Genomic DNA, 23,961 nt, shown 5'->3' on the forward strand with positions numbered 1-23,961 from the left:
ATCAATTCTGCTTTGCCTAGCATTCATGAATCCATGCAGTGTTCATTAGAGCTGTTGCACTTTCCACAGCGATAGACTGGATTTTGTTCCAGATTCTTGTGTGTCACACTGTGGTCCAGCAGGCAGGCTGTGATCTGGAGTGTGATCCTTAGACCTTTCCCAGCCGCCTGCTGCCCTCTGCTAAAGGGAGAAGCAGCTGTTAGAGCAGCAAATGTAGACAGCAAACAAACTCTTCCTCCTGCTCTCAAGGCTGCTGTTAGGCTGTGACCTTATGTGGGGCTGCTGATAATACTGCAGGGCTGCATTTACCTAAAGCAGTAGCTGCACCCTTGGCCTTTCCTCTCCCAGTCCCTCATGGACAGCATTTAGTGAGCCCTTAGAGTTTGGGTCAGTTTTACTGTTTGCTTTTAAGCTTTACCAGTGCCAGAAAGTGACATCTCAAAGTTGCCTAAGGGGATTTCAAAGTAGACAGGATCTGTCTAATAACATTTGCTATATCCTGAAATAAAATCTGGAAAGACAGAGAAAGCAGCAGCAGCACAGGTTATCCCATAGTTTGGAATGGTCTGTGTGCAGTGCTGAGTTCTTCCGGTGCTCCTTTCTCCAGACAACTTTGTGGCAAGGAAAAGTAAACCAACATACCAGGGGTATCACAATGCTACATTTGAGATTCCAAAACAATGAAGTGCTGGCATTAGTCATGGGAATGGTCCATGTCACCTGCTTAGCCTAGTCCTCTCCTGCAACCCATCCCTGTTACATGTCTTCCCTCCTCCATCCCCAGAAGCTGGGGTGAGACTGCGTGCAGTCACTCTGTACCGGCAGGAGGAAGAGTAAAGAGCCAAAGGTGGGTCCCAGTCCCTCTTTCCACACTCTGAGCAACGAGCTGAGCTGCGGAGCTGATGAGGTTGGGGAACTGTGCTGGGATAAGGGTCCCCATGTGGGGTAAATCACAGAATGGTTTGGGTTGGAAGGGATCTTAAAGACCATCTAGTTCTGATCCCCCTGCCATGGGCAGGGACACCTTCCACCAGACCAGGTTGCTCCAAGCCCCATCCAACCTGGCCTTGAACACTGCCAGGGATGGGGCATCCACAACCTCTCTGGGCAACCTGTTCCAGTGCCTCACCACCCTCACAGTAAAGAATTTTTTCCTAATATCTAACTTAAATCTACCCTCTTTCAGTTTAAAACTGTTACCTCTCATCCTATCACTATACTCCCTGTTAAAGAGTCCCTCCCCATCTTTCCTGCAGGCCTCCTTTAAGTACTGGCAGGCTGCTATAAGGTCTCCCCGGACCCTTCTCTTCTCCAGGCTGAGCAAGCCCAACTCTCTCAGCCTGTCCTCATAGGGGAGGTGCTTCAGCTCCCTGATCATCTTCATGGCCCTCCTCTGGACCTGCTCGAGCAGATCCATGTCTGTCTTGCGCTGGGCCCCCAGAGCTGGACGCAGTACTGCAGGTGCGGTCTCACGAGAGCGGAGCAGAGGGGCAGAATCCCCTCCTTCAACCTGCTAGCCACACTTCTTTTGATGCAGCCTGGAATGTGATTTGCTTTCTGGGCTGCGAGCGCACATTGACAGTTCATGCTCAGTTTTTCATCCATCAATACCCCCAAGTCCTTCTCCGCAGGGCTGCTCTCAATCCACTCATCACCCAGCCTGTATTTGTGCTTGGGATTGCCCTGACCTGTGTGCAGGACCTTGCACTTGGCCTTGTTGAACTTCATGAGGTTCACACAGGCCCACCTCTCAAGCATGCCAAGGTCCCTCTGGATGGCATCTCTTCCCTCCAGCGTGTCGACCGCACCACACAGCTTGGTGTCGTCGGCAAACTTGTTGAGGGAAGTTTGGAAAACTTCCATGCAGGTGCACTCCCACATTGGAGGAGAAAGTCCCTAGGAAAATTGGGTAGGCTAGTGAGAAGTAGAATGAGTAGAATGGTGGGATCACAAACATTTTGTTCAGCAGGTTTAATAGTAGACAGATACCTTTTTTAGGAGTTTTTGTGATATCAGCTATTGTTCTTTTGTAGAAGAGAGAATTATAGTGCTGTGTGAGCCCTGTATATGAAGATAATTGACTTGGTATTTAATATTCAAACAAGCGGGTTGTATATTTTCTGGTTTTGTTTAAAATTAACAGTGAAGACTTGTTCTTTCCCTTTGTTTTTAAAAAGTGTAAGATTTCTAAAAACTGTTTCACAGTAACAAAAAGGATGGAGATCTGGTTGATACTTTCTTAAGAGATAGGATTTAAGAGATTTAAGTAGATTTGGCTTCTGTCTTTTGAACTTAGGCAGACTGTCAGTCTTTTGTGCATTTACTAGAGCCTCAGATACAAAGCACAGACATTTCTAGTGTTTGTCGGTGTTTTTTCATAAATCTTTCCCTGAAAAACCAGATCGCATCTGTTTTGAGTTAGATCAGATGTTGCATCTGAATCCACAGTCACTGGATCATGTGGTGTGTGTCAGATTCCAGGCCAAAATGTGTGTACGTAACTGCGCTCAGAAATGGCTCCCAGTGGTGTCCTGGTAACTTTGCAAACACCGCCTCTGAGGCCCGCCACTTGTTCAAGATGCTAAAAGTGTTTCATGCCAGAATGGCAGAACTTTGTTGTAAGAATAATTTTAGGATAATCTACGGTCATGTGTTTTCTTTTTTCCTTCAACATACTGTGTTTAAATTAAACCACAAATTTGCAAATGCTGGAAACATGATACAGGTAGGTAGCATTTGTATACTTTTACTTGCTTTACAACTGTTCTCTGGCATTTCAGTCCACAGTAACTCACAGCTGCATTCCAAGGAGAAATGAAGTGGCTGGAGACAGGCTTTTCCTGCATCTATAAAAACAGGACTTTGAGTCTGCCTTTTCTTTCCTTTGCAAGTTTATGATCAGTTTCAGTTTGTTTTTCAGATAACTGTGTGTGTAGTTCTCCCTCATACCTGTTACTGTTATGAGAATGTTAACAAGACTGGAACTCGATTCTGTTGTTGTTTAGTAAAGGGGATATTTAACAAGCATAGTATAATTTTTTTTTTTTCCTGCAGTGAGGCCCTTTAAAAGTTTTGTTTGCTACTGATTTCCTTTTGAATACTGTCTGCTTCCCTACAAGAAATTCAGTCTACTGATGGCTTCTTTAATCAAGAACTGAGAAATGGAAGCTGGCTGGCCCCGTTATGTGATGTTAGATATGATTAGGAAGGACGTATGACCTATGAACCCACCCATCCATATCAGCCGGAGTTTATGAAAAAGGAAGTGTTCAGCAGTTGAGTTGGCACTCCTTCAGCTTGTTCCTTGAAAAAGTCCTACCCTTCCAAATGTGAAGGGTATGCTAACGAGCATAACTGCTTCTAGGAACATCCTGAATTTTTTTTTTTTATGGAAATGTTCTTAGTAATTAATGCATTCTACTTCAAAATTGTCAAACCTCCAGCTGCTTCTCTGATTTTCTTCTCTGTGCTGAAGGAAGAAAGCTTTATGGCTAGACACAGGCCTGGGACTGATCCTAGACTCAGTTCCTGGCTCTGCAACAGGGATTCTGTCTGAGCAGGACCAAGCCGGTGTGTCAGCTGTAAAACGAGGACAACGTACTTTTTATCCTGCTGCATTATCTGATCTTTCCTGCTTGTAAATGCTGTCAACAACTAGTGCACCTAGTACAATTGGAGGCTCTTGTTATTATCACGGTAGTTCTTTTGATAATAAAATAAGAATTTCTTTGTTATGAATTCTCAGTAAATATATTGGCAACTCCCTGTTTCTGTGGTACATTTAATCCAGTATAGGTGATCAATTGACCTTTTGCTGGTTAGATTAACCGTTGATTTTATGGTACTGATTGCGTAGCTTTCCGTCTTCCCTTTGAAAAACACATTATCCGGTATTTTGTAAACCAACTGATGGCATTGCTCAGGAGTAAATTTATGCAGATGAATCCTTATGTTTTGCCTAACGGTATAATTGATTTGGGGAAAAGCATTCTGTTTATGTAGGAGTTATATTTTCTGTGCATTAAGCCTGCAAGTATGTTACTGTAGTCTTATTTTAATGTATTTGAGTGTTTAACTGGAAGCAAGGAGGTGTTCTGGGAATAGTCGTAGGACTGCTGGTCCCAGTGATTCCATGACCTCTGTTTTGCTGTCTGAAGCTCTGAGTCACTTTTTGAGCAGCTGACCATTTTCAAGGTCTTCAGAAGAGAAAAATGAGAGCTACAAGAAAAAATGGCTCTCAGCCCAAAGGAGGCAGCGCTATATTTTTGTACTTAATGTAGCTGGGAAAATGTGTGAAGTACTACTGACTTTAGAAGATTTTTGCATCTTAATTTCTAAAATAGGGAGCTTCCATCATAGTCTGTGTGAGATCGAGCATATTGGCACTATCAGTAAGTTTGCATTCAGGCTTACCTAAGAGTGCTGAAGCATTCTTTCTTTCCCAAGAGGGGTCAGTCTCACCGTTGTTTAAGATCAGCAGAAATATTTCAATAAAAACATTATCTCACCTTTCAACAAAGGGATATTTTCTCTAGAGTTCCTAAATCTCTGTTCCTGTCTCTTAATTTCTTCAAAACTTGTATTAGTGTTGATTCCTCTAGTAAAGGTAATACACAGGATATCAGTGAAGTTGGCAGCAGTATTTTTACAGGTCCATAATATATACTTGTTCTCTAGAGACTTGTGGTTTAGCTCCTGTGATAAAATGTGACTTGTGACCAGTAGAAGAGAGAATAGTGAAGAATAAGGAAGAATGTAGTAAAACTAAAGCCAGAAAACCATTCTGCTTAACCGAAGTTCTCAGCTGGTTGTGTGCTTAGCCCTTGTTACGCATGGGTGCGATGGGCACTGTAGTGGTACTGAGTCTTAAAGAGATGGGTCTAGAAGTGGCTTTATGCATTTGTGCAGAGAAATCCTTCTCTCATTCATGAGGACAGGCTTCAGTTTAGAAGAAGGTGACAGATAATGACATTTGTGTACACTGACAGGGTGAAGGAGGATTTGTGTCTTGCTGAAATGGACATGAGAATCAGGACTCTGACAGCCAAATGCAACATGTTTGGGTTTTGCATTGTTTGTTTTTGTTATTTTGTTTAAAATGATGTTTAAGATGCCTGCCAGGAGCCATCTTTTTAAACTCCCACACGTGTTTGGGTCCTTCCCTGTTGAAAATGCCAGCAAGCTGCTGCTATGCCTCTGCAATATGGGCTTTTATACAGCTTGGAGAGGTCTTTTTTTTTTTTTTTTTTTTTCTTTTTCTTGTTTTCTGGACGAGCACCAGTATCATCTGCCACATGTACTTGAAAGGCCTATGTTCCAGCCCTCGGACAGGAAAAAACACTAAGTCAGAATACTGAAGGTGTAAGTAGGTGATAGAGGTTTGAGGAGTGAAAGCGTGAAATGCAGGAAAGCGTGAAGTGTGCATTCAAGATAGTGCAGAAAGAATGGTACTGAGAAAGGGGTATACAAGGAAGGGGATAGAATGACTGTTGCAGTAAGAAACAGAATCTCTCATAGGCTTCTTCAGGACAAGTCTTTGGGCACTGACTTCAGTGTTTGTTTATTCTGCTAAATGTAAGAAGACTGGGGAACGAGCTTGAACTGAACTTCTGCATGTCCATGCTACTTAATTGTTACTGCACTCCCTGCTCTGCTTCGGACTGCTCTCACCAGCTTTCGTCCAGACAAATCTGCTGTAGAGGAAGTAGATCTTAGCAGCGTAGGTGCAACTTGAGACCAGGGTTTTGATCTTCACTCTCCTCTGTTATGCAGGATAGACATCCTCATAGAGCAGGAGGTTGCTGTAACCGGTCAGAAGAGACACCGAAGTCTCTGGCAAGAGTTCTAGTCATGTGCAAAAAGAGGAAGGGTTAAATCTGGAAGATCTTATGAAAGAGGTGGCAACAGACTTGTGTATGAGTTGAGGTAGATCTGAGTCAAAGATGACACCCACATTAGAGCTCTGACTAACTAGCAGGGTGGATTTTAGGGTCCTTTGGTAAAAAGGGTGGAGGGGAGGTGGTTGTGAAGGTGAATGACTCAATTTTGGCCATGATGATTTGCAGATGATCACACAGTTGCTGGTGTGTCAGAATAGGTCAATAACAAAATGTATTTTGCATTTAGTATATATACACTTTAAGAGTGATGCTGAGTTTTTGCCAGTGGGAGTGGATACTCGTGTTTTGAAATGCAGTAGAGTTAGTAAGAGGAATACAGTTTGTATTCATGATTGCTTTTATTTTCTTAGTGTGTTTGAGCATAACATCTTGGCCCAAGTCATAATAAAGTTAATGTGATGGTAAGGAGTTGAAGACTGTAATAGTAGATGCTATGAATGCTGGCAACATGGTTGAACTTTTTTTTTTTAGTTGCCCATTGTAGTTTTACTGATACTTGTCTCACAGTTTATATTATTTCATAATTTTTGTTTTTCTAATGTTTAAAACATGTAAGTATGCATTTATAACGCACTGCTGTGATGTCTTTTCACTGATTGTGTTGCAGATCTTTGCTTAATATTCAAAATGCTAAATATCGATAAAGCTCTGACACAACATTTTTGTGTCAGACCACAGACACTCCATATCCCTCAATTAGTAAAACATACAGAGATAAGATAATATTGGGAGTTATGCACTGAAATTTAGTGAAAGGGCTACTAATCTGGGTTCCCTGGCAGGTGAAATATGTTAGCCATACAGCTATTACTTAATCTTTAAACTTCTGGAATTACTTGCATTAACTGACTTGCTTTGTTTTAAGTTTGAATGGTGTGGCTGGCTATGCATAAAACTAATTTTTCATATGGTGTTTTTGGTGTGTTTCAGGGGAAGGTCCACCTCGAGCTGAGACTGAGTGAAGTCATAACAGACACTGGTGTCGTCTGCCATAAGCTTGCAACACGGTAGGATTTGAAATGTAACTGCGGAGTTATGAGAAACACACTAAATACGGATGTGTGCAATGCTTCATTTAAAAATAGTTGGAAGAATCAAAATACTGATTGGACATTGAATGCTCTTAATCAGTCCTTATGAATTTATACGATGCGAGATTTTTTTCATTTTCTCTTCTTCTCTTCACGCAATCTACATAATTTTCTTCCTAATAGTCTTAAATGTTAGTAAAGCACTTATCCAATTTATTCGTAGCATAAACACTAAAAAGACATCAAAGGATATTAATGTCCTTCTGATTTGCATTAAGGACCTGACTAGCTAAGCAAATTTGTAGCACAACTTGTGTGATGACAGAGTGTTACAAAGCAGACTTAACAAACAAAAGTCTGCCATCAACTATTAAAGCAGTCTCAGAATCAGCCATCCAATCTCACTCAAATGAACTGAAACCTAGAAGCCGCAGGACTCAGATGGGAGTCAAGATTTCGCCTTCCTCTCAGGAGGAGTCTGGAAGACCATTGCTCTCTGACCACACCAAAGCCTTTCAGGTGGCTCCTTCAGGAGCAGTGGCAGAGCTGGTTGGCTTCTGTCAGGAATCTGCTTTGTGTTCTCTGTCTGGCAGAAGAGCTGTCAAAATCGGAGTGTTGGCATCATACAGTTCTAGGTATTTGGCAATGGTGTCAATAGAAAAAAAAGCTCTGCTAGGAAAGTTCTGACCAGCCCTGTTTTCAGACCAGTATTTGACATCATTTTGTTTTACTGCCTTTGCTAAGCCTTTGTTAATAAGCTGTCATGGTGGTCTCTACATCTAGGACCTGTTAATAAATGCAGGTGAGCCATGTGGTTGACCTCCATCCTTCTAGGCACACTGTTGATGTGAGAGATGTGCTGGGGTGTGTGATCTTGCACACCTGTGCATATTACCCTCTAGCCATCCAGGCCCTACCGGAGCTCTGCGAGTAGGTGCATTTGAAATCATTCTCTTCGCAGTTTGCTGTGATGAGGCAGAGTGAATAACAGGGATAGTCTGGTGCAAGTTGCTGTGTAGGCTCTGAGCTCCAGCGAACTTATTAACCAGGGCACAGTGCCACTGGAACACAGCTGTAGCTCTTTCAGAACCAAAGTTGCTATGTCAGTATAGCTGTGCAGCACCTGGAGGGCCCAGCCGTCCTTTAACGACTACCTGAGGACTCTCATTGTGTCATTTTCCATTGTGCAGTTTGAACATGACTGAGTAATGACGATCACACGCATTCTGAGAAACCAGGGTTCAAACCTGCACCTACCAAGTCCTAGGCTGGCATCTTTTGTTGAAGTGTTATTTGTATTGCTGTAGGTCCTAGGGCTTTGCAGGAGAGGCGGAAATAGAAGTTTATCTTGATTCAAATCCAGCCCTTGGCTCTTAGAAACAAAACTTGAAAATCAGAGCCCAAGGAAGCTTTTGGCTGCTGAAGGCGTCTTTTCCCATTGTCGTCTTCTCTTCTGTAGCTGACCTGGGCACTCTGGCTCTGGCTAGTTTCCATGGCTATTTGTTATTTCAGTGGTAAGTGAGAGTAGAGCTTAGCAGTTTAGATAAGGGAACTGGAAAATTAAGATTTCTAGAGTGTGTAGTTCCGTTGGTGCAGTTTTTCATGGCAATGTGTCTTACCAGTGAGAAAGAAAAAGGGAAGGATGAAGAAAAGGAAAGGGGAATGATTACACTGGGGGAATAAAAAGCACTTCAGAATGTCATCCAGCATTTTCTTCATACCACACAGTTTGCTTTAGGAAGGTATACAGCAAACTGCAGCTCTTAATGTTTTTCCACATGATCTGTAATCTTGTTCAGGTTTGTTCATGGATAGTTCGGTTCTAGTGCTTTGGCATGTAAGAAAAGAGTGCGGTAATTAAGCAATGCTCAACTAAATGTGTGTGTAGCTTGAATTTGCCAGTGGGAAGAGCAGCAAAGGTAGGGGAGGCAGAACCTTTGTTATAGGTAGTTCATGAGTGAAAAGCAGAGATGGTGTGTTACGGGCGTGCAGCTTCTGATCGAGTTTTGTGAAGATAATGGATTTTCTTGTGGACAGCTCACAAATTTGTTGCAGTGAGCAAGTAAGACAAGGCTGTAAAACCATGAGCAAGAACCTAGAATCACTTCATCTTAAAAACAGACTTTCTGATGAATCTAACGCTTGTCTTGTGAACTTCCTTGACTTCCTTTCTTTAAGTTTAAAAAAAAAAATTTTTTTTTAAATTTTTCTCAATGGAGCTCTTAGCTGCAAAGATAAACGCTACCCTGCAAATGGCCTCATAGATATAACTGGTTAAACAATTCAGGTTTGCAAGGAGAACAAAAGCTGCTTCCACTGGGCAGCTGTTTAAAAATACCTTAGAGATGCGTGCTTTTTTAAGCCCCAGAATAGTGCTTGTTTTCAAAGACACATACGCAGGCTGAATGAAGACTAGGCCTAGTTAGGAAACTTTTTTACCTATCCAGAAAACAAATAAAGATCGGTTTTACAGCTTACCCATAGGTCTTCACCAGTGTGCCCTCTGAGTCTGTTCACACTGCTGCCACCTCTGCATTCCAGAAAGCCTCGAAAGCAGCTGGGGCCTTGCTGAGCCAGCCTGCAGTCCCGTGTAGCACAGTGAACAGTCAGCTGGACGGGTGGATGGGAAAATTCATCTGAATGGAAGGGCAAATTAAAATGAAGTGCTGAGGTCTTGAACATTTAGTAGTAGTTTATTTTAAAATGCAAAAGGCATGTGAGGTTCCTTAGCCTCTGCAGAGGAAGCAAAAAATTAGTTTCAAAACTGTTACCTAATAGCTTCTCCTTAGGAAGCATTCAGTACTTTCATTTAGCTCTAAACCACTAAGCTGTTGTGCTTCATCAGAGCCCTACAGAGGCCCTAGTCTCTGCCAGCTGCTACAGCACAATCTCCTGGACTGAATCTCTGCAAAAGAGATTATAAGGAGAGGCATTAGCGGATTTAAAAGTTACATTGACAGTAAAGATGTGGGCACCGCACTCAGACTTCTTGTGTCCCCTGGCAGCTCCTGCTGTCATCCTCTGGAAGAACCACAACTCTCACTTTTGCACGCTCCTTCTGGGAACACTGCTGCTTGTGGTCTCCCTCTGTGGAACTGCTGCGAAACCTGATGGTCCGAGTGACTAGCTTGGACACAGTCGTCAGCTGGGTCTCCGTAAGTCTCTCGCGTCCCTGTTACAGGGACTCAGGATGCAGGCTCTCGATACGTTGTACGTTCACATCATACAGAGAGAGTAGACCTACAGCCTGCTGAGCGCAGACCTTTGCCCAAGTGTTTGTCAGATAAAAGACAACATGTATGGACTTTATGGCCTGGTGCCTTCGTGTAACTGCATTTGTACTAATGACTGTTGTGCCACGTAGTGAGTCATCTTGAGTGCTAGGAAAAAGTAAGTCTCATTCAGTAGGTTCTGGCTTCTCCCCTCTCTGTCCTTCACTCACAAAAGATGTCATGTTCTCTTCTTCCACGCTCTTTACAGCCACAGCCTTCCTGGGCCTCTGCACAGTCAGCTGCTGCTTGTGGCTACCAACATCTGGCCTCACCTTCCATTGGCTGTAAAGCGAAGGCCATCTCTTGTTCGTCGAGTGGTTTGTCACCTGCCAGGAATCTGTCCATAATTTTATGAACATTTAAGGTACTAAGGCCATGGAAAGAAGCAGTCAAGACTTTCCCATGCTTCCTGCTGCTTATGTCCATACCCACCCCTTTGTGCTGACACACGGCTCCTGGCAGCTGCTTGAGCAATGGTGTATTTTTATTTTTCTTCCCCTCACGTTTCTTAAGCTGAATCAGGCCTTAATCCTGTGCATCCTAGAAACTGCACTGTTATTTTTCTGTGATGCAGAGGAGGGAAAATGAGTAGCAGGGACCGGGGAAGGATGCTCTTTCTGCAGGTGTACCAGGTTGAAGTGTTTGAACTAAGTCACGAATGGAATGTGTGTACCCATATTCCATGAATACATCTGAAAAACAATGGCACGTGCTTCTCCCTACATTTTTGTGAGCCACCACTTTCCGTATACAGATCTCCTTCCTGCTTCACAACCAGAAGTACTTGGAAGGGAGCTCTAGACCTTCTGTAAACCTTTCCCCACCACTGTTAGAGTAGATTCTGTGCAGCACAATTGTGTTTAGCACAGAAAGGTGGTTCCCCAGAGGCTTTAAGGCCTCTGGGCTGGTCCAGCCGTCTTTCATCTCACAGAGCAACATAGGCTAGGATCAGCAGATACGTGCATTCGTGTTTATTTAATAAAGAGGAGGGCTCCTGCAGACAGCTTTGTAGAAATCTGTAGGCTTCGCTGTGGTTAAGCTACCAGAGGCAACTTTTAGAAGCAGTGTTCTGTATTTAGCAAGATGACATCTGACTTCCAGCATGCCTGAAGGAACAGACCACTGAACTCCTGTTGAAAGTCAGCGTGAGCTGGGAGCCTTGCTCCCTGATCTTCCTTTGAGAATTCCAGCATGTGTATGTAATTAGTCACATTTAAATGTCTGTATTTATTCAGTGTCCCCAGCTGCTCCTTCAAGTGTTGTCTTATGTCTTGTTTCCAAGCTTTTTTTAAACCTAGGAGACATCTGCTTTGGAGACCCCCCCCCCCGCTCCTTTTATTCTCTGTTTCCCCCACCCCCAGTAAATCTATGTATCTAAATAATAACGTATGTGGTTTAGTAGCCACTGCTTTCATATGTAGTAACACAGTTTTCCCGTAAGCGCTTCGTGAGTCTACAAATATGTTAGCAATACTGAAATTTTATTTGATAAATGAAGCATTTGTAGCTCTGGTGTGGAAGATGTGGCTGCTCTGCATTAATTTATGAATTAAACTTAAATCCTGTGCAACTCTCGAGAGGTCTACAAGATGTGTTCTGACCATGTGGAACAAAGTTAAATGGGCTGTTTGCAAGAGCAAGCAGGAGAGGAAACAATAAGTAGATATGACATCCCTAAGATAAACACTTCAGGGGTCATTAAGAGAACAGTGACTGAGCTGTGGGCATTTAAGAGCTTTAAAAGCCCTTCTGAAGAGGAAGAGGGAGGTAAGGAGGAAGGTGTCATTTGTCAAGTGTGGTTAAAGCAGAAGGTCTCTGCCTAGGGGTGGGAGTGCTGGGACTTGGTGATGGTTCCCCAGCCTTCTCTGCCATGTGAATAGAGCACAGAGCATGCAGTGGGCAGCATCTGACCTTCCCCCCTGATCGCTCACATTATAGATTTGAATTTCCTTGTCCGTGAGCTTTGCTGGAAAGTGGCCTGGGCAGCACATTGCTCGCAGGTTGGCAACCATTGGGCTAAATCAGTCTGACTTTATGTAACTGTTCACATTTCTCTTACGCAATGTGATGTTTCTAAGGTTGAGGTAAATTATGCTCCATTTTGAAAATTTTAGAGGGTCAGCCTCTATGTTTTGCTTGTCCTTTGCTTTTTTTTTTTCCACTGCTTTTGGATCAGCAGTCTGCATCCTAATCTAAGAGTAAGAGGAAAGAATAATCCCATTTTGTCTGGTGAAGGTTTGCTGTTGTCACCTGTGATTACATTTGCAGACACCTTGAAAAACTACAAGAGTGCAGCTAGTCCTTCAATCACGGAATATATTTAGATGCTTTTGTGTAAAATTAATCATCTTTGAGAATTTTCCTTTAACTAGCTTGTTTCCTGCTTTTCTCATTTGTTGGAGCTAGTTTACTTTCCTGTAGATAACTATCTTCATCAGATCCCAAGAATAGGTAAAGAAACTGTCTAAATGGTTGGATTAAAGAGAGAACTTGGAAATTCATGGCTATATTGTATCTATGATGCTGAAGACCAAGTTTTGTCAGCTGTCGTGGCTCTATCTGATGCTGATAAGAGTGGAAAGCAGGAGTGCAGGAAGGGTAGCCAGCAGAGTTTTAGATAATACTTCTCTGTGCTGTTTGGTGATGTATTTTTTTTCTGAATTCCATTTTAATGCAGAAAACACTGGGACCCATTAGTTCGACGCAATTTCTTTAATCTCTCGTAGTATTACAGTTTTCTTTAGTAGGTGGTGGTGGTGTTGGGTGGACTCTGGTTACTTGGTGGTGGAGTAGAGCAGGGTTTGCTCCTCTCTTGAGCGTGGTGTGCCATACTGTATTTTTCTTTTCCAGATTAGAGGTGGTGTTCTGCAAAAAAGTCAGCAGGAAACAGGAGATGTTCCCTCATGGAGGCAGTGTGCTGATGATGCTAATTTGTTACTGTGTGAGGCAGCAGCGCTCTGTCTCAGGCTCTTTAGGGTATGTTGGCAAGGTGCAAGGCTGCAGCTCCTGTTGAGTCTGGAAGTAGCCTGAGGCCAGAGCTGGCAGTGGGTGTTCTTACTGTGATGTTACAGCTCTCAGTGCTCTTTGCCTACATTCAAAATGGGTCCCTGAGCCACCCTGCCTCTTGGGTTTGCTGCTTCCAGGTTTAGGGAACATACATTTATGTGTTGCTTTAGAGAAGTTTCTACTCTATTGCAGAGACATACAGCCAGCTTTGAATGCGCTTCAGGGTCAAATGAAGCTTATTTTCCTGCCTGAAAGATGAGCTGAATCAGTTGTGGGGTGAAGTATTGCTGGCTGCAAGCAGGCCAGTTTAATGTATGCATCAATCAGATCCCCTCGCAGTATTTTGAAAAATTTTGACTTCTGTTTGTTGCTGGTAGGGAATGCTAATGAGGGCATAAAGTGGTTTCAAGGCTTCATTTTCAATAAACTCAAGCATCCATTAAAATGTGTCACAATCTCCTTTCTGTACAGAGCATACCCTGCATCAAGCTGCGCCTTTTCCTGCAGGATTGCATCTTGGTCATGCTTTTAATCTTGTATGTGTTTCATAACAAACTGGTGGGGGACAATTGCTCAGAGATCAAATCACATAGTATCTGGAATTTTTATCATGTAGTGCTGCAATACTGTGGGTTTTGGGGAGTAGGGAGGGGAAGAGAAGGAATGGATATGTATCTCTGTCCAAGGCTTTAGCATAGTACATCAATTTTTTTGCCTTCCTCCCAGCTCTGGTAGCATTGAGGTTACATTGCCTGTCATCTGAGTAGTTCTCCCCTTAGCTTCTCTGTCCCCACCAAAACTTCTCTTGACTGTTCTGTAGCCTAAATCAAATTTAATTTGCTCACTCCCCGTATCTATAAATACTATCTCCTCCTGCTGCCGTGTTTCCCACTAAATGAAGCTTGTTTTACCCTTCTTTGGTTTTGTATTCAGTGTTTCTTCAGTGCTTCTCCTCTGTTCATGAAATTTTGTTTACTCAAATCACAAGTATCTTCTTATCTGTATTCCTAATCAAGAGCAACTTCTTCAAATTAGACTCTTTGGCAGTGGTCCACCTCCAGCAGAACGTGTTTTAAAGTGCTCACTGTTTTGATATTGAATCGTCATCACATGACTCTCTGGAATACATATAAAACTGAGTTTGTAATTCAAGACTGGATTGTAACTCTTCTAGATCAGTCTGTTTCAACAGTAAGTGCCACTGTTTAAATAACGTGAGGGTACTTCCTGTTTTACACAGAGTAAATGTAGTCTGGGATTATAAATGGAGGTAAATTATTCAAGCATAAATCCTTTTGATAAATGACTTCTAAATGTGCTTGGAGTCACAGTGTTAGGGTGGTTTGGGGGCATTAGAGAGCATTCCTGTAGTATCCATATTTATAAGAGATGCATGGATTTTGAGAATTGTGAATTGTTAGCACCTTGGATATGCTGACAGTACCCCAGATGTCTGCAGTTTTTACTTCACTGATGTCCTTTTAATGGTGATCAGCTGGAGCAGTTCAATTATGTTTTGAGGTAGGGCCCTAGAAAAAATTAGTTACCTGTCTTGCAACATGACCTATATCAAAAGGCTCTTTGAAGTACATGGTATTTAGTATAATACAAAGGTAAATTTATATGCCGTTTCATTCTGAAAGACTGTTGGAATTCCTACAGCTTCTGTGGCAGGCACCATCCAAAACCAATGGTGGTGAAGCTTCTAAAGGAGCAATGTGATGGGGCACAACTTACAAATCACACTTCCCTCTGCAAGTTTTTCATCTGTTGCTCTAAGAGCGACACTTGCCAAGGTGATATTTAGGTAGCAGAACAGGGAACTGGGGGCATCAAGGTATGATAGGAATAGGGGAAGCTGGAGGGTAAAGGGGAAGTCACAGGGCCCCAGGTGTTGAAGTTAGGGGTTTTTGCAAGTATAAGGAGAGTAAAGACATGGTACACAATGCATAGGACACACCCTTCATTAACTCTATTGTTCACAGAACTATTTGTTGAGAGGAAGTTATTGCAAGAAGTCTGACAGTGTATGTGGCAATAATGAGAAAGTATCTCATTCCCTACTCCATCCGGATGAGCTAGAAATCATGTTCATGTTTCTGGGTACATTATTGTACCAGGGGCGCAACTGCTTATGTACTACAACCAAGTTCTTTCCAGAGTCCACAGTGTTAAAATCACCTGGTGTCTACGGTAGACCTTGGATGCCATTTTTCTGGCATTTTCAATAAGAGCTGATTGTGAAATATTTCATCTGTGTTGCTAATTATGTATTTGCAACATACAAAGCACTTGTGAGTGGGAAAGATTAAAAGTCTTTTAACATACATTTGTAATTTAATACCACTTTGAGATCAGTCACTTTCACTGTCCCACTCTTTTACTTCCCACTGTACAAGGCTCCTCCTTTAATCATTTTGTTCTCTCAAATATAAAGAAAAAAGGGAAATATTTTGAAAGAAAATACAAGATACCATTATAACAAGCAAAGAAATTGGCAAGGAGGCCATGCTTTTGGAGGCAGTAGTGTCTGCAATTAATTTTAACTCATTTTACAGTTGACTTGCTTCCAAGCTGATGGTTTTGTAATTTCATACAAGCTTCAAACAGAAGCAGGAATTCAGCCAGACTCTATACAGCTGCAGATGTACTGGATGCACATGGTGTTACCCTTTTAGTTGTTTGACAGCCACTGCCGTATTGTCCAGTTTCCTGCCCTGCTAGCCTAAACATCGTGTTGGTAAGAGGTGGCACGGTGCGATGGCCGACTCTTGCTGTTTATGTGCTGTTGAGTCAAAGGCTACAGAGAATCGGTGAGCTGCTGTGTGCAGCCCTTTCCTCCCTGGGGACATCCAGTGGTGCTCTCTTTTCTACACAGCCATTGGGTTTAACAAAAGTTGCAGAGCTGGAGTATCTTTTGAGATCTCTACCACTTTTTCAAATTTCGTGGAAATCACCAACTCCTTCAAAATAATCATCAGTGGGAGATTGATTGCCAAATGTAGGCAGAAAGGATTTTCTCATAAGCCTGTATCTTTAGGAAACCAGGCTAAAAAGGATGTTGTTAAACTCAGAAGGGTTCATAGAAGAGCTACAGGAAGAATAAGACCTGATAAATGTGTCTCAAAGTGAGCGTGTTTGAAATTTTTCTTGCATAAATCAAAATGATGAAACCACAGTATGCACGATATTCAGAGGAGAGTCCTGATTGCATGGTTACTTATTCTTACTGCAGTGGTACCCAATGGTTGGAAGCTAAAGGCTAATCTAGTGGGAAACAAGTAGTAAAACACTTTTTTTTTTCTTTCTTCTTCCCTTCAGTCATGATCATTAATCAGTGAACAGTTACCTGCAGAACATTGTAAGGATATTTTAATCATTGTGAGTCCTTTGAGTTAAGCCTCAATTTCTTTCAAGAAGGTGCTCTGGAGATACAGTAGACATCATGAATACATTGTACAACTTGACTAGGTGAGAGCTTTCATCACTGTCTTAAGAGGCCAGACTACATGGTCCCAATTATCCCTTTTGGTCCAAAAATATGAGGAGAAACTTAATGCAAGTATGAACTATTTGTGCCATAACTGGAATTATAGGAATTATAAAGCTGATGTGGGCTACTAATTAGAGCTGGTTATACCAGAATGCCTACCTGACCATGCCCTTAATTTGCATCTTGTTTTTCCCTAAGAAGATCTAAAGTGACAAGACACTAAAAACTTTTAAAAAAGAGCACTTACTTTGCTTTCCCCCCCCCCCCCCATCACCAGTGATCTTAGTGCTGTACAAACAACAGTATAACCACCCCTTGGTGAAGCAGAGCCTTCTTTGGCTGGGATATCATAGGTTTTAGCTGAACCTAGGACATGACCTTTCGGGGTAGAAAGTAAAACGGGACAGTGTGCCAGCGGAAACTGTTCACAATATGTGTAATGCTTTGCTCCTGGTAGGGTACCAGGTTTACCATTATGATGTGCTCTCATTGTGCAGGAAATCTCATCTGGTGCTTTATCGCATCCAGCTGGTCGAGGTATTTCGTATTCCATTAAAAGCCTGTGCCGCCTTCTCCAGGCACCTTCTGGGTATTGGTCTGTGATGACTCAGTAGTAGGCCATCACTCAGAAAAGTCTAAATCATTTAATGTTTGGTGGGGTTTTTTTCTGAAACACTACCTGTAAGATGGTATGTTGATATGTTTTTAGAGGAGAAAGCATCAGGCAGGATCATTCCAGGTGGGTATTTTCCTAATGTCTTAAAAAGTGTAGAGAGTCTTCGGAGTCTGGTGCTTTACAGTTGTGGTGTTGCAGAGGATGATGCTTTGTTAAGAAGGTTTCAGTGCTAATGGAAGGTTTTGTCTGCAGGACCAGCTTGCTTTGGTGTTTCCACAGAATGGCCCCAAAACATCCTTCCTGCAATTTCTGTATTATATTCACAGTGTGATCTTCTAGACACAGAACACTATAGCATGTTTCCAGGAGAGATGGTCCCTTTCTTTGCTGAAGCTTGTAAGGGAGAGGCCATAGCAGGAGCTAAGTGCGCCAACAGTCATAACAGTATAGCCAGTACTGATAAGTAGAAAGGACAGCAGTTGGTCAATGAAAGTGTAACACCAGCTCCGAATAGCTTTGAAAAGCTGCACGTGTATTGTCTTACATGTGAGATGTTTCCGTACCCACTTCAGTGATTTTAGCATAATCAAGTGTCACAATGAAGTAAGTGGCCTTGTAGGACCAGAGGAATGATTCAAAGTAGGCAAGTCACCATCCTGTGACAGCTGTTTTTCAAATGAATGGTTCCTGAATCTTATTTGATCTCTCCTCTTGCCAAGTCAGAGACATTGAGGAGGATTTTTCAGTTAATTTCATGGGAAGGAGTATTACAAAACGTGCTTTTTTAATGCCTATGATGTTTGTGCTTCTTGGAATGAATACCTCTATCTGCCTTAGTGTAAAAAAAATTAGGTAAATGAAATTCCAACAAGCCTGATCATGTTGCTGTTTGGATAACTAAAGAAGACTCCACAGTTCTGCTTCTTGCCTTTCATAAACTTGGTGTATCTGAATGCTGATTTGGATTGAACATTTCTGTACTTCGTTTTCTAATAAAACATAGTTTTGGGGGATATAATGCCTTAATTTTTACTGTTAAATACCTGTTACTGTGTGATACTTTTTATAATTTTTTTTTTACCTCCCCTGCTTGATTATTGCATTGTCTGTAATAACAATGAGATATGTTAACATCTTTTTTAGTTATGTAAATCTAGAGATCATCAAGTTATTAATGTTATTTCTCGAATTCTAATTGGAGAGCATTTTCACGTTAACTGTGACACAATTTGTATAACCTTAGCCCAGTTCTCTTTAGCAAAATGAATTCAATGCATCAGCATTACTTTGGGACTCAGTTGGCAACTTAACTGTCATCAGGTTTCAGTAGTAGTGATCAATCAGCTTCATTTGAATTCCTTAATGAAAGTATTGCATGTGTAGGAAAGATCACTGCCCTTTAATAATAAGTACTGTTAATCAAGATCTCAGATCATCTGATTATTCACATAAATGTAATCAAAAGTTGTTCTGAGTTGTTTCAAGTTGTGTTTTTAAAGCATTAAAAGTTCCACCTACCTCAGGTGTGCCAAGGCATGCCCAATACAGAAGTTTGTAGCCCCAATGTAGTGTTTGAAGGCACCTTTGATTGTTTTCTAGGTCCACAAATAATTACTACTTTTCCTTTTAAACTGAGGGCTTTTTTTTTTTTTTTTTTCATTTAGAAAGGTGTATTTGCTACTATAACACATGTAATTAAATATATGATGTGAGAATCTACGTGAAAGAGTCTTCAAGGATTTATTTAGTAGAAAAATCATTATACTTGGACTGGGTAGGGATGAGAAGAAGCTGGCTGGGTTTTCATTCTGTTGGTGTCATGGCTTTTTTTAAACCATCTCATTCCCTTGTCTTCCCTTCCTGTGTGTAATCCCGCCACCCAAAAGTTGTTGAGATTTGATCCAGACTCTCAGCTGATGCATTCCCTTTGCCCAAGAGGTCAGGGTTATTGTGCCCTGTGGTCAAGTGTGTTGTGGCATGAGATTTAGCTGCTTTCCTCCAATCTGCTGTACTTCATGCTCTCCAGTTGTTACAGATTTCTATCTGTTCAGGTGGCTTACCAGCATGTCTGAATTCTTATTTAAAATATTACTGTCTGTGGCCAACCTGGAATAGTAGTTTGGCTTGGCTATACTCAGCACTTTGGAGGAAATCCTTACTCACCAGCTAGGTAGGAAACCCCTGGGTAAGTTAAGGACATGCTGCTTCTGTTTTGCTGTTTTGTTTCTTACAGTTGAATACCCCCTCACCCCCACCCCCCGGGGTGCATTATTTCCTTCTCTCAGTCATACGGTCTTTAAAGCTTCTAGTTTTAGCCTCTTCCTCTCTTATATTTTTACTTACTTTGTAATCAGATCCCTGCCAGTAGGCTCAAAAGCCTTTTTGGGGGGTGATTTCTTGGTAACTTTTGCCCTTTTTGTAGATGTATGTGGTCCCCACTGGCTGGCAGAGGAGAAAAGTCAGGACATGCTCATGCAGTTTATTTTCTTTGCTTATGTGCTCCTGCATGTACACAGTGACATGCAGGCACTGCCTGAAAGGAGGGATTGTGCTGTGTGCTGGCAGCTCCTTCCTGGGAGCAGGTTAAACTTGGCCAGGCCTCAAGTCAGAGATCATTGCAGTTTGCTTTCCATAAACCCTGCATATCCCATATAACACTGTGCGTCTTCTCGAGACCAACCTATGTTTCCAAGCAAAGAAAAACAACATGGGAGATTCTTGTGTCACTGGCTGGCTTCATTATGTAGCTATAACAGCCTTTCTGTGTCTGACTCCCATGCTGCCTTTTGGTCTTTGGTCTTCTTTCTTTCCTTATCTGCCTGTACAGACAGTATCTCATTGTTTCCATTTAATATTGCCATAGGCCACAGTCAGCTCAGCTAAAGCTGTTGTCTAGGCTCTAATCGTTTGCTGCATGTTGTAATTGTTGTTTTGTGCTTCACTCCTCTTGCATTCCTCGCCACGCTGCTTTAACACAAATCCTTCTGCAACTGCCTTGATATGTTGACCCATTCCTTGTCTTCCTGCCATACTAAATCAAATTAAAATTTCCTCACTTTCCCTACAAGAACCAATATAGTACTGTCACTAAGCAGATTTATCCTTTCCTGATCGTACCTATTCTTTTGTGTTGCTATTCCCTTATAATTTTGACATACTTCTTGCTTTGCTGCAACTTGTATTTAGGTTTTCTGTCTCCTCTGAAAATCGACGTGTGCTAGGGATAACTCCTTCTTACTTACCCTTTCTCTTTACTCTCCTGTCCTTCACCTATCACCCCCTGTTAATAACTGGGGTTGCAAGTCCAAGACCAAGGCAGGAGGAAATGATGATGTCAGTGCCAGTAATAGTCACTAAATCAGTGCAGTTAAAAGTTTCAGCAAGCTTGTGTCTTTGTTTAAGGCCTCAGGGCACTGTCACAGCAGATAATTTAACCATTTTTTATATTAACTAAAAACTTTTCTGAAGTAGCTTTTAGGAAGCTTGCAACTCTTCTGTAATGACTCAAACTGGCTTAACTGCTAATGGATTAACTCCTCGTCCTGTGAGAACAGGATGGCTGACACCCACTTTTTAGTCTGTTCTCTTTATTTAGTAGAGAGTACAGATGGTACTCTGTAAACGCGTGATTTTAAAAGTCCTTCTAGAGCTGATGCTGGGAAGCAAATTGGATGTTTTGAACTGTAGCATGGAGGACAGCTCCCATATTAATAGCAGAAAAAAGTCTGTGTGATTTTTAAACTATTAAGAAATGTCTAGATGTCTACTGACATGAGAAAATTTTGCAGTTTATTTGAAGTGATAGTGGTTTTAGGGATGCATATGTATTAACATTATTTCTTCCTTACATTTAATGAAACAGTTTTTTGCATTGTCTGTAGTTTTACTGTAATATCTCTTATTTGGTTTAGATTGTAGAAGCAGGGGTTGTGCTCATTAGCTTTCATTTGCTTTCTGTATATTATTGATTGGCTTTGTATGAATATTTGTTCCTGATTTGCTATTAAATATCTTCAGTAAATACCTGGGAAAGAAATTGGTGTTCGAACCCAAACATTAACAGTCAAGTCCTCTTCCTCTGCTCTGTCTGAAGGAAATCACCATTAACAGCCTTGTGTTAACAAGAATTGTGTGTGTGACAGAAGTGTTGTGCATACAGAGCTTTCTAGTTAAGACTAAATGTTAATCTGGGTGCTGCATGAGGCTGCAAAAACTGTTGTAGGTCAGCTCAGGGAGGAACCTATGTTCAGGATAACATGAGTTTAAGAATGTGTTTAAATATTTTGATGGATTGCAACTATTCTGGACGCAACTGGGAATGGAGAAGAGGCAGTACTTATGTGGGGTTGCAGCTGTAATCTCAGAGTTTCAAGGTTTCTGTTGTGCTTTTGTTGTGGAGGCTTTGGAGAGTATTTTAAAGAGAAAAATCAAAATAGTTGCCTGCACAACCTGTTCCTCTGATCTGTATAAGCTCTATCCAGATTTCAGAAGCTGAAATGGGGGTGGTTTTGAGTGTGTAATGTACCTTGTATATAAATGTTTCGGAGCCAATGCATCAAATACTGTACAGCTTTTATTTTAAGGGAATACGCACTGAGTGAAATGCTGGTCCCAGTTAAAGTTGTGCCATTTGTTTGAATGGGCAGGATTTCATTTAGTGCCACAGATCTTTGTAGCAAAGTGAATTGTCATGTGAAGGGGGGAAAAGTAGCTCTAGTTAAGCATTAATCCTCTCGGAGGTTAAGGGGATAGCAAGGGCTTTCTTGTTTGTAAGCCAGAACATGTTTGTTCACCAAAAAAAAAACCCCAAACCCAGAAGGAGGAGGGTATCATCCAAAGAGGATAGGGTACTGCTGGAGTTCCTAAAGGCGAGTGGTTTTCCTGGAGGTCCAGTAAAAGAGATGGAAGGATAGGTTGGGGAGCAGCAGTGTGGCTGAGGATTGGATAGAGACTCTGGTTTCAGGTTTCCTGGAGACATGAAAAAATGTAGTGGGGAAATGGCTTGAAAAATCATGATGATAAAGTAAGCATTGATGGTTTTGGTTTTTTTTTTTTTTCCAGTATGCGTATATCTGCTTGGACATTGTTCCATCCTTTCCTTTCCCTGGTTCATTCTACCAGGTGTGGTCAGTGGTCACCAGAGACTACATAATGCTGTAATATTTAGTGTCTGAAGGTGAACCAGGGCACATCACTGTGGACAATTCGCAGTATGTTTGAACTGCCTTCAGAGGAAACTGGTCTGTCTCCAGTACAAAAAGCATTCAGGTGAGAAGAATAGTAGGAAATCTCATTTTGGTACAAGTAGATTACTTCGAAAAGTCAAGGAATAGGTACTTTTGAAATCTTACCTGACTAGAGTTCGCTTACTGGGAGTAGGCATGATCCTTTGGCTTCAGATGTTCATCCAGAGGAGAAGGGCTTGACTCAATACATGGATGCAGTATTGCTAGCCTCAGTATTCCCTGCGGACAGGGGCAAGGCAGAGTCAGAGTATGGATTGGTAAAGAAATTTTGAGGAGGTTGGGACATGATTATCTTAGTATTTTTGATGATGGAGTGTCGTGGTTTAACCCCAGCCAGCAACTAAGCACCACCGAGCTGCTCGCTCACCTCCCTCACGGTGGGATGGAGGAGAGAATCAGGAGGGTAAAAGTGAGAAAACTCGTGGTCTGAGATAAAGACAGTTTAACAGGTAATGCAGAAGCCACACGTGCAAGCAAAGCAAAACAAGGAATTCGTTCACTGCTTCCCATCGGCAGGCAGGTGTTCAGTCGTCTCCAGGAAAGCAGGGCTCCGTTATGCCTAACTGTGACTTGGGAAGACAAACGCTTTAATTCTGAATGTCTACCCTTTCCTTCTTCCCCGAGCTTTATATGCTGAACGTCCTATGGTCTGGAATATCCCTTGGGTCAGTTGGGGTCAGCTGTGTTTCCCCCCCAGCTTCTTGTGCCCCCCCCAGCCTGCTCGGTGGTGGGGTGGGGGGAGAAGCAGAAAAGGCCTTGACTCTGTATAAGCACTGCTCAGCAATATTGAAAACATCCCTGTGTTATCAACACTGTTTTCAGCACAAATCCAAAACATAGCCCCATATTAGCTACTGTGAAGAAAATTAACTCTATCCCAGCCAAAAGCAGCATATGGAGACAGAGTGTAATTTAAAACTGGAGTTGAGGAAATGGTGAAAAGTTTTGCCTTATTCCAGAAGAAACAGGCCACTCAGCCTCTTGGCAAAAAAGGGTTGTCTGTGTTAAACCCCAAATGAAGATCTGGTAGATTACTTTGGAAGTGAAGAAGGAGTGCAAGGTTTGTCTGAAGGTGCACTAACAGTAGTTCAGATGTAACATCTGGTCAGACCAAAATCCAGGACGCTGTCTCTGAGCGTGTCCAGTAGGAGGTGGAGAGTTATGAGAACAGTCATACAGTGATACACTCTCCTGGCCTCCAGAAACTTATGATTCAGGGAATTTCTGAGCTAGATGTAGTGCCTTTGTGCTTAGTAGTGGTGGATGCAGATACATCCAGGCAAAGCCCCTCTAAAACACGTGAATATGACTGGTTTAGCAAGGTCCTGGTCACACTCAGACCAAGGGAATAAGGAGGAGGCCTGGGAACAGTCCCTGCTTGAAGTGGAAGACAGAAG

At 42.1% G+C, this 23,961-nt stretch overlaps 1 protein-coding gene across 4 annotated transcripts in view; it reads left to right on the plus strand.

Annotated features, from left to right (window-relative positions):
* Positions 1–23,961, plus strand: part of RASA3 (RAS p21 protein activator 3) — a 134,321-nt gene that overhangs the window by 69,786 nt on the left and 40,574 nt on the right. For all 4 annotated transcript variants that reach the window (XM_052774129.1, XM_052774131.1, XM_052774130.1 and 1 more), the window contains exon 5: positions 6,831–6,907. In XM_052774129.1, coding sequence (XP_052630089.1) covers positions 6,831–6,907 — 77 coding nt within the window. The remainder of the gene's footprint in view (positions 1–6,830; positions 6,908–23,961) is intronic.

Source organism: Harpia harpyja, chromosome 22 (assembly GCF_026419915.1).
Source record: "Harpia harpyja isolate bHarHar1 chromosome 22, bHarHar1 primary haplotype, whole genome shotgun sequence".
Taxonomy (NCBI): Eukaryota; Metazoa; Chordata; class Aves; order Accipitriformes; family Accipitridae; genus Harpia; species Harpia harpyja.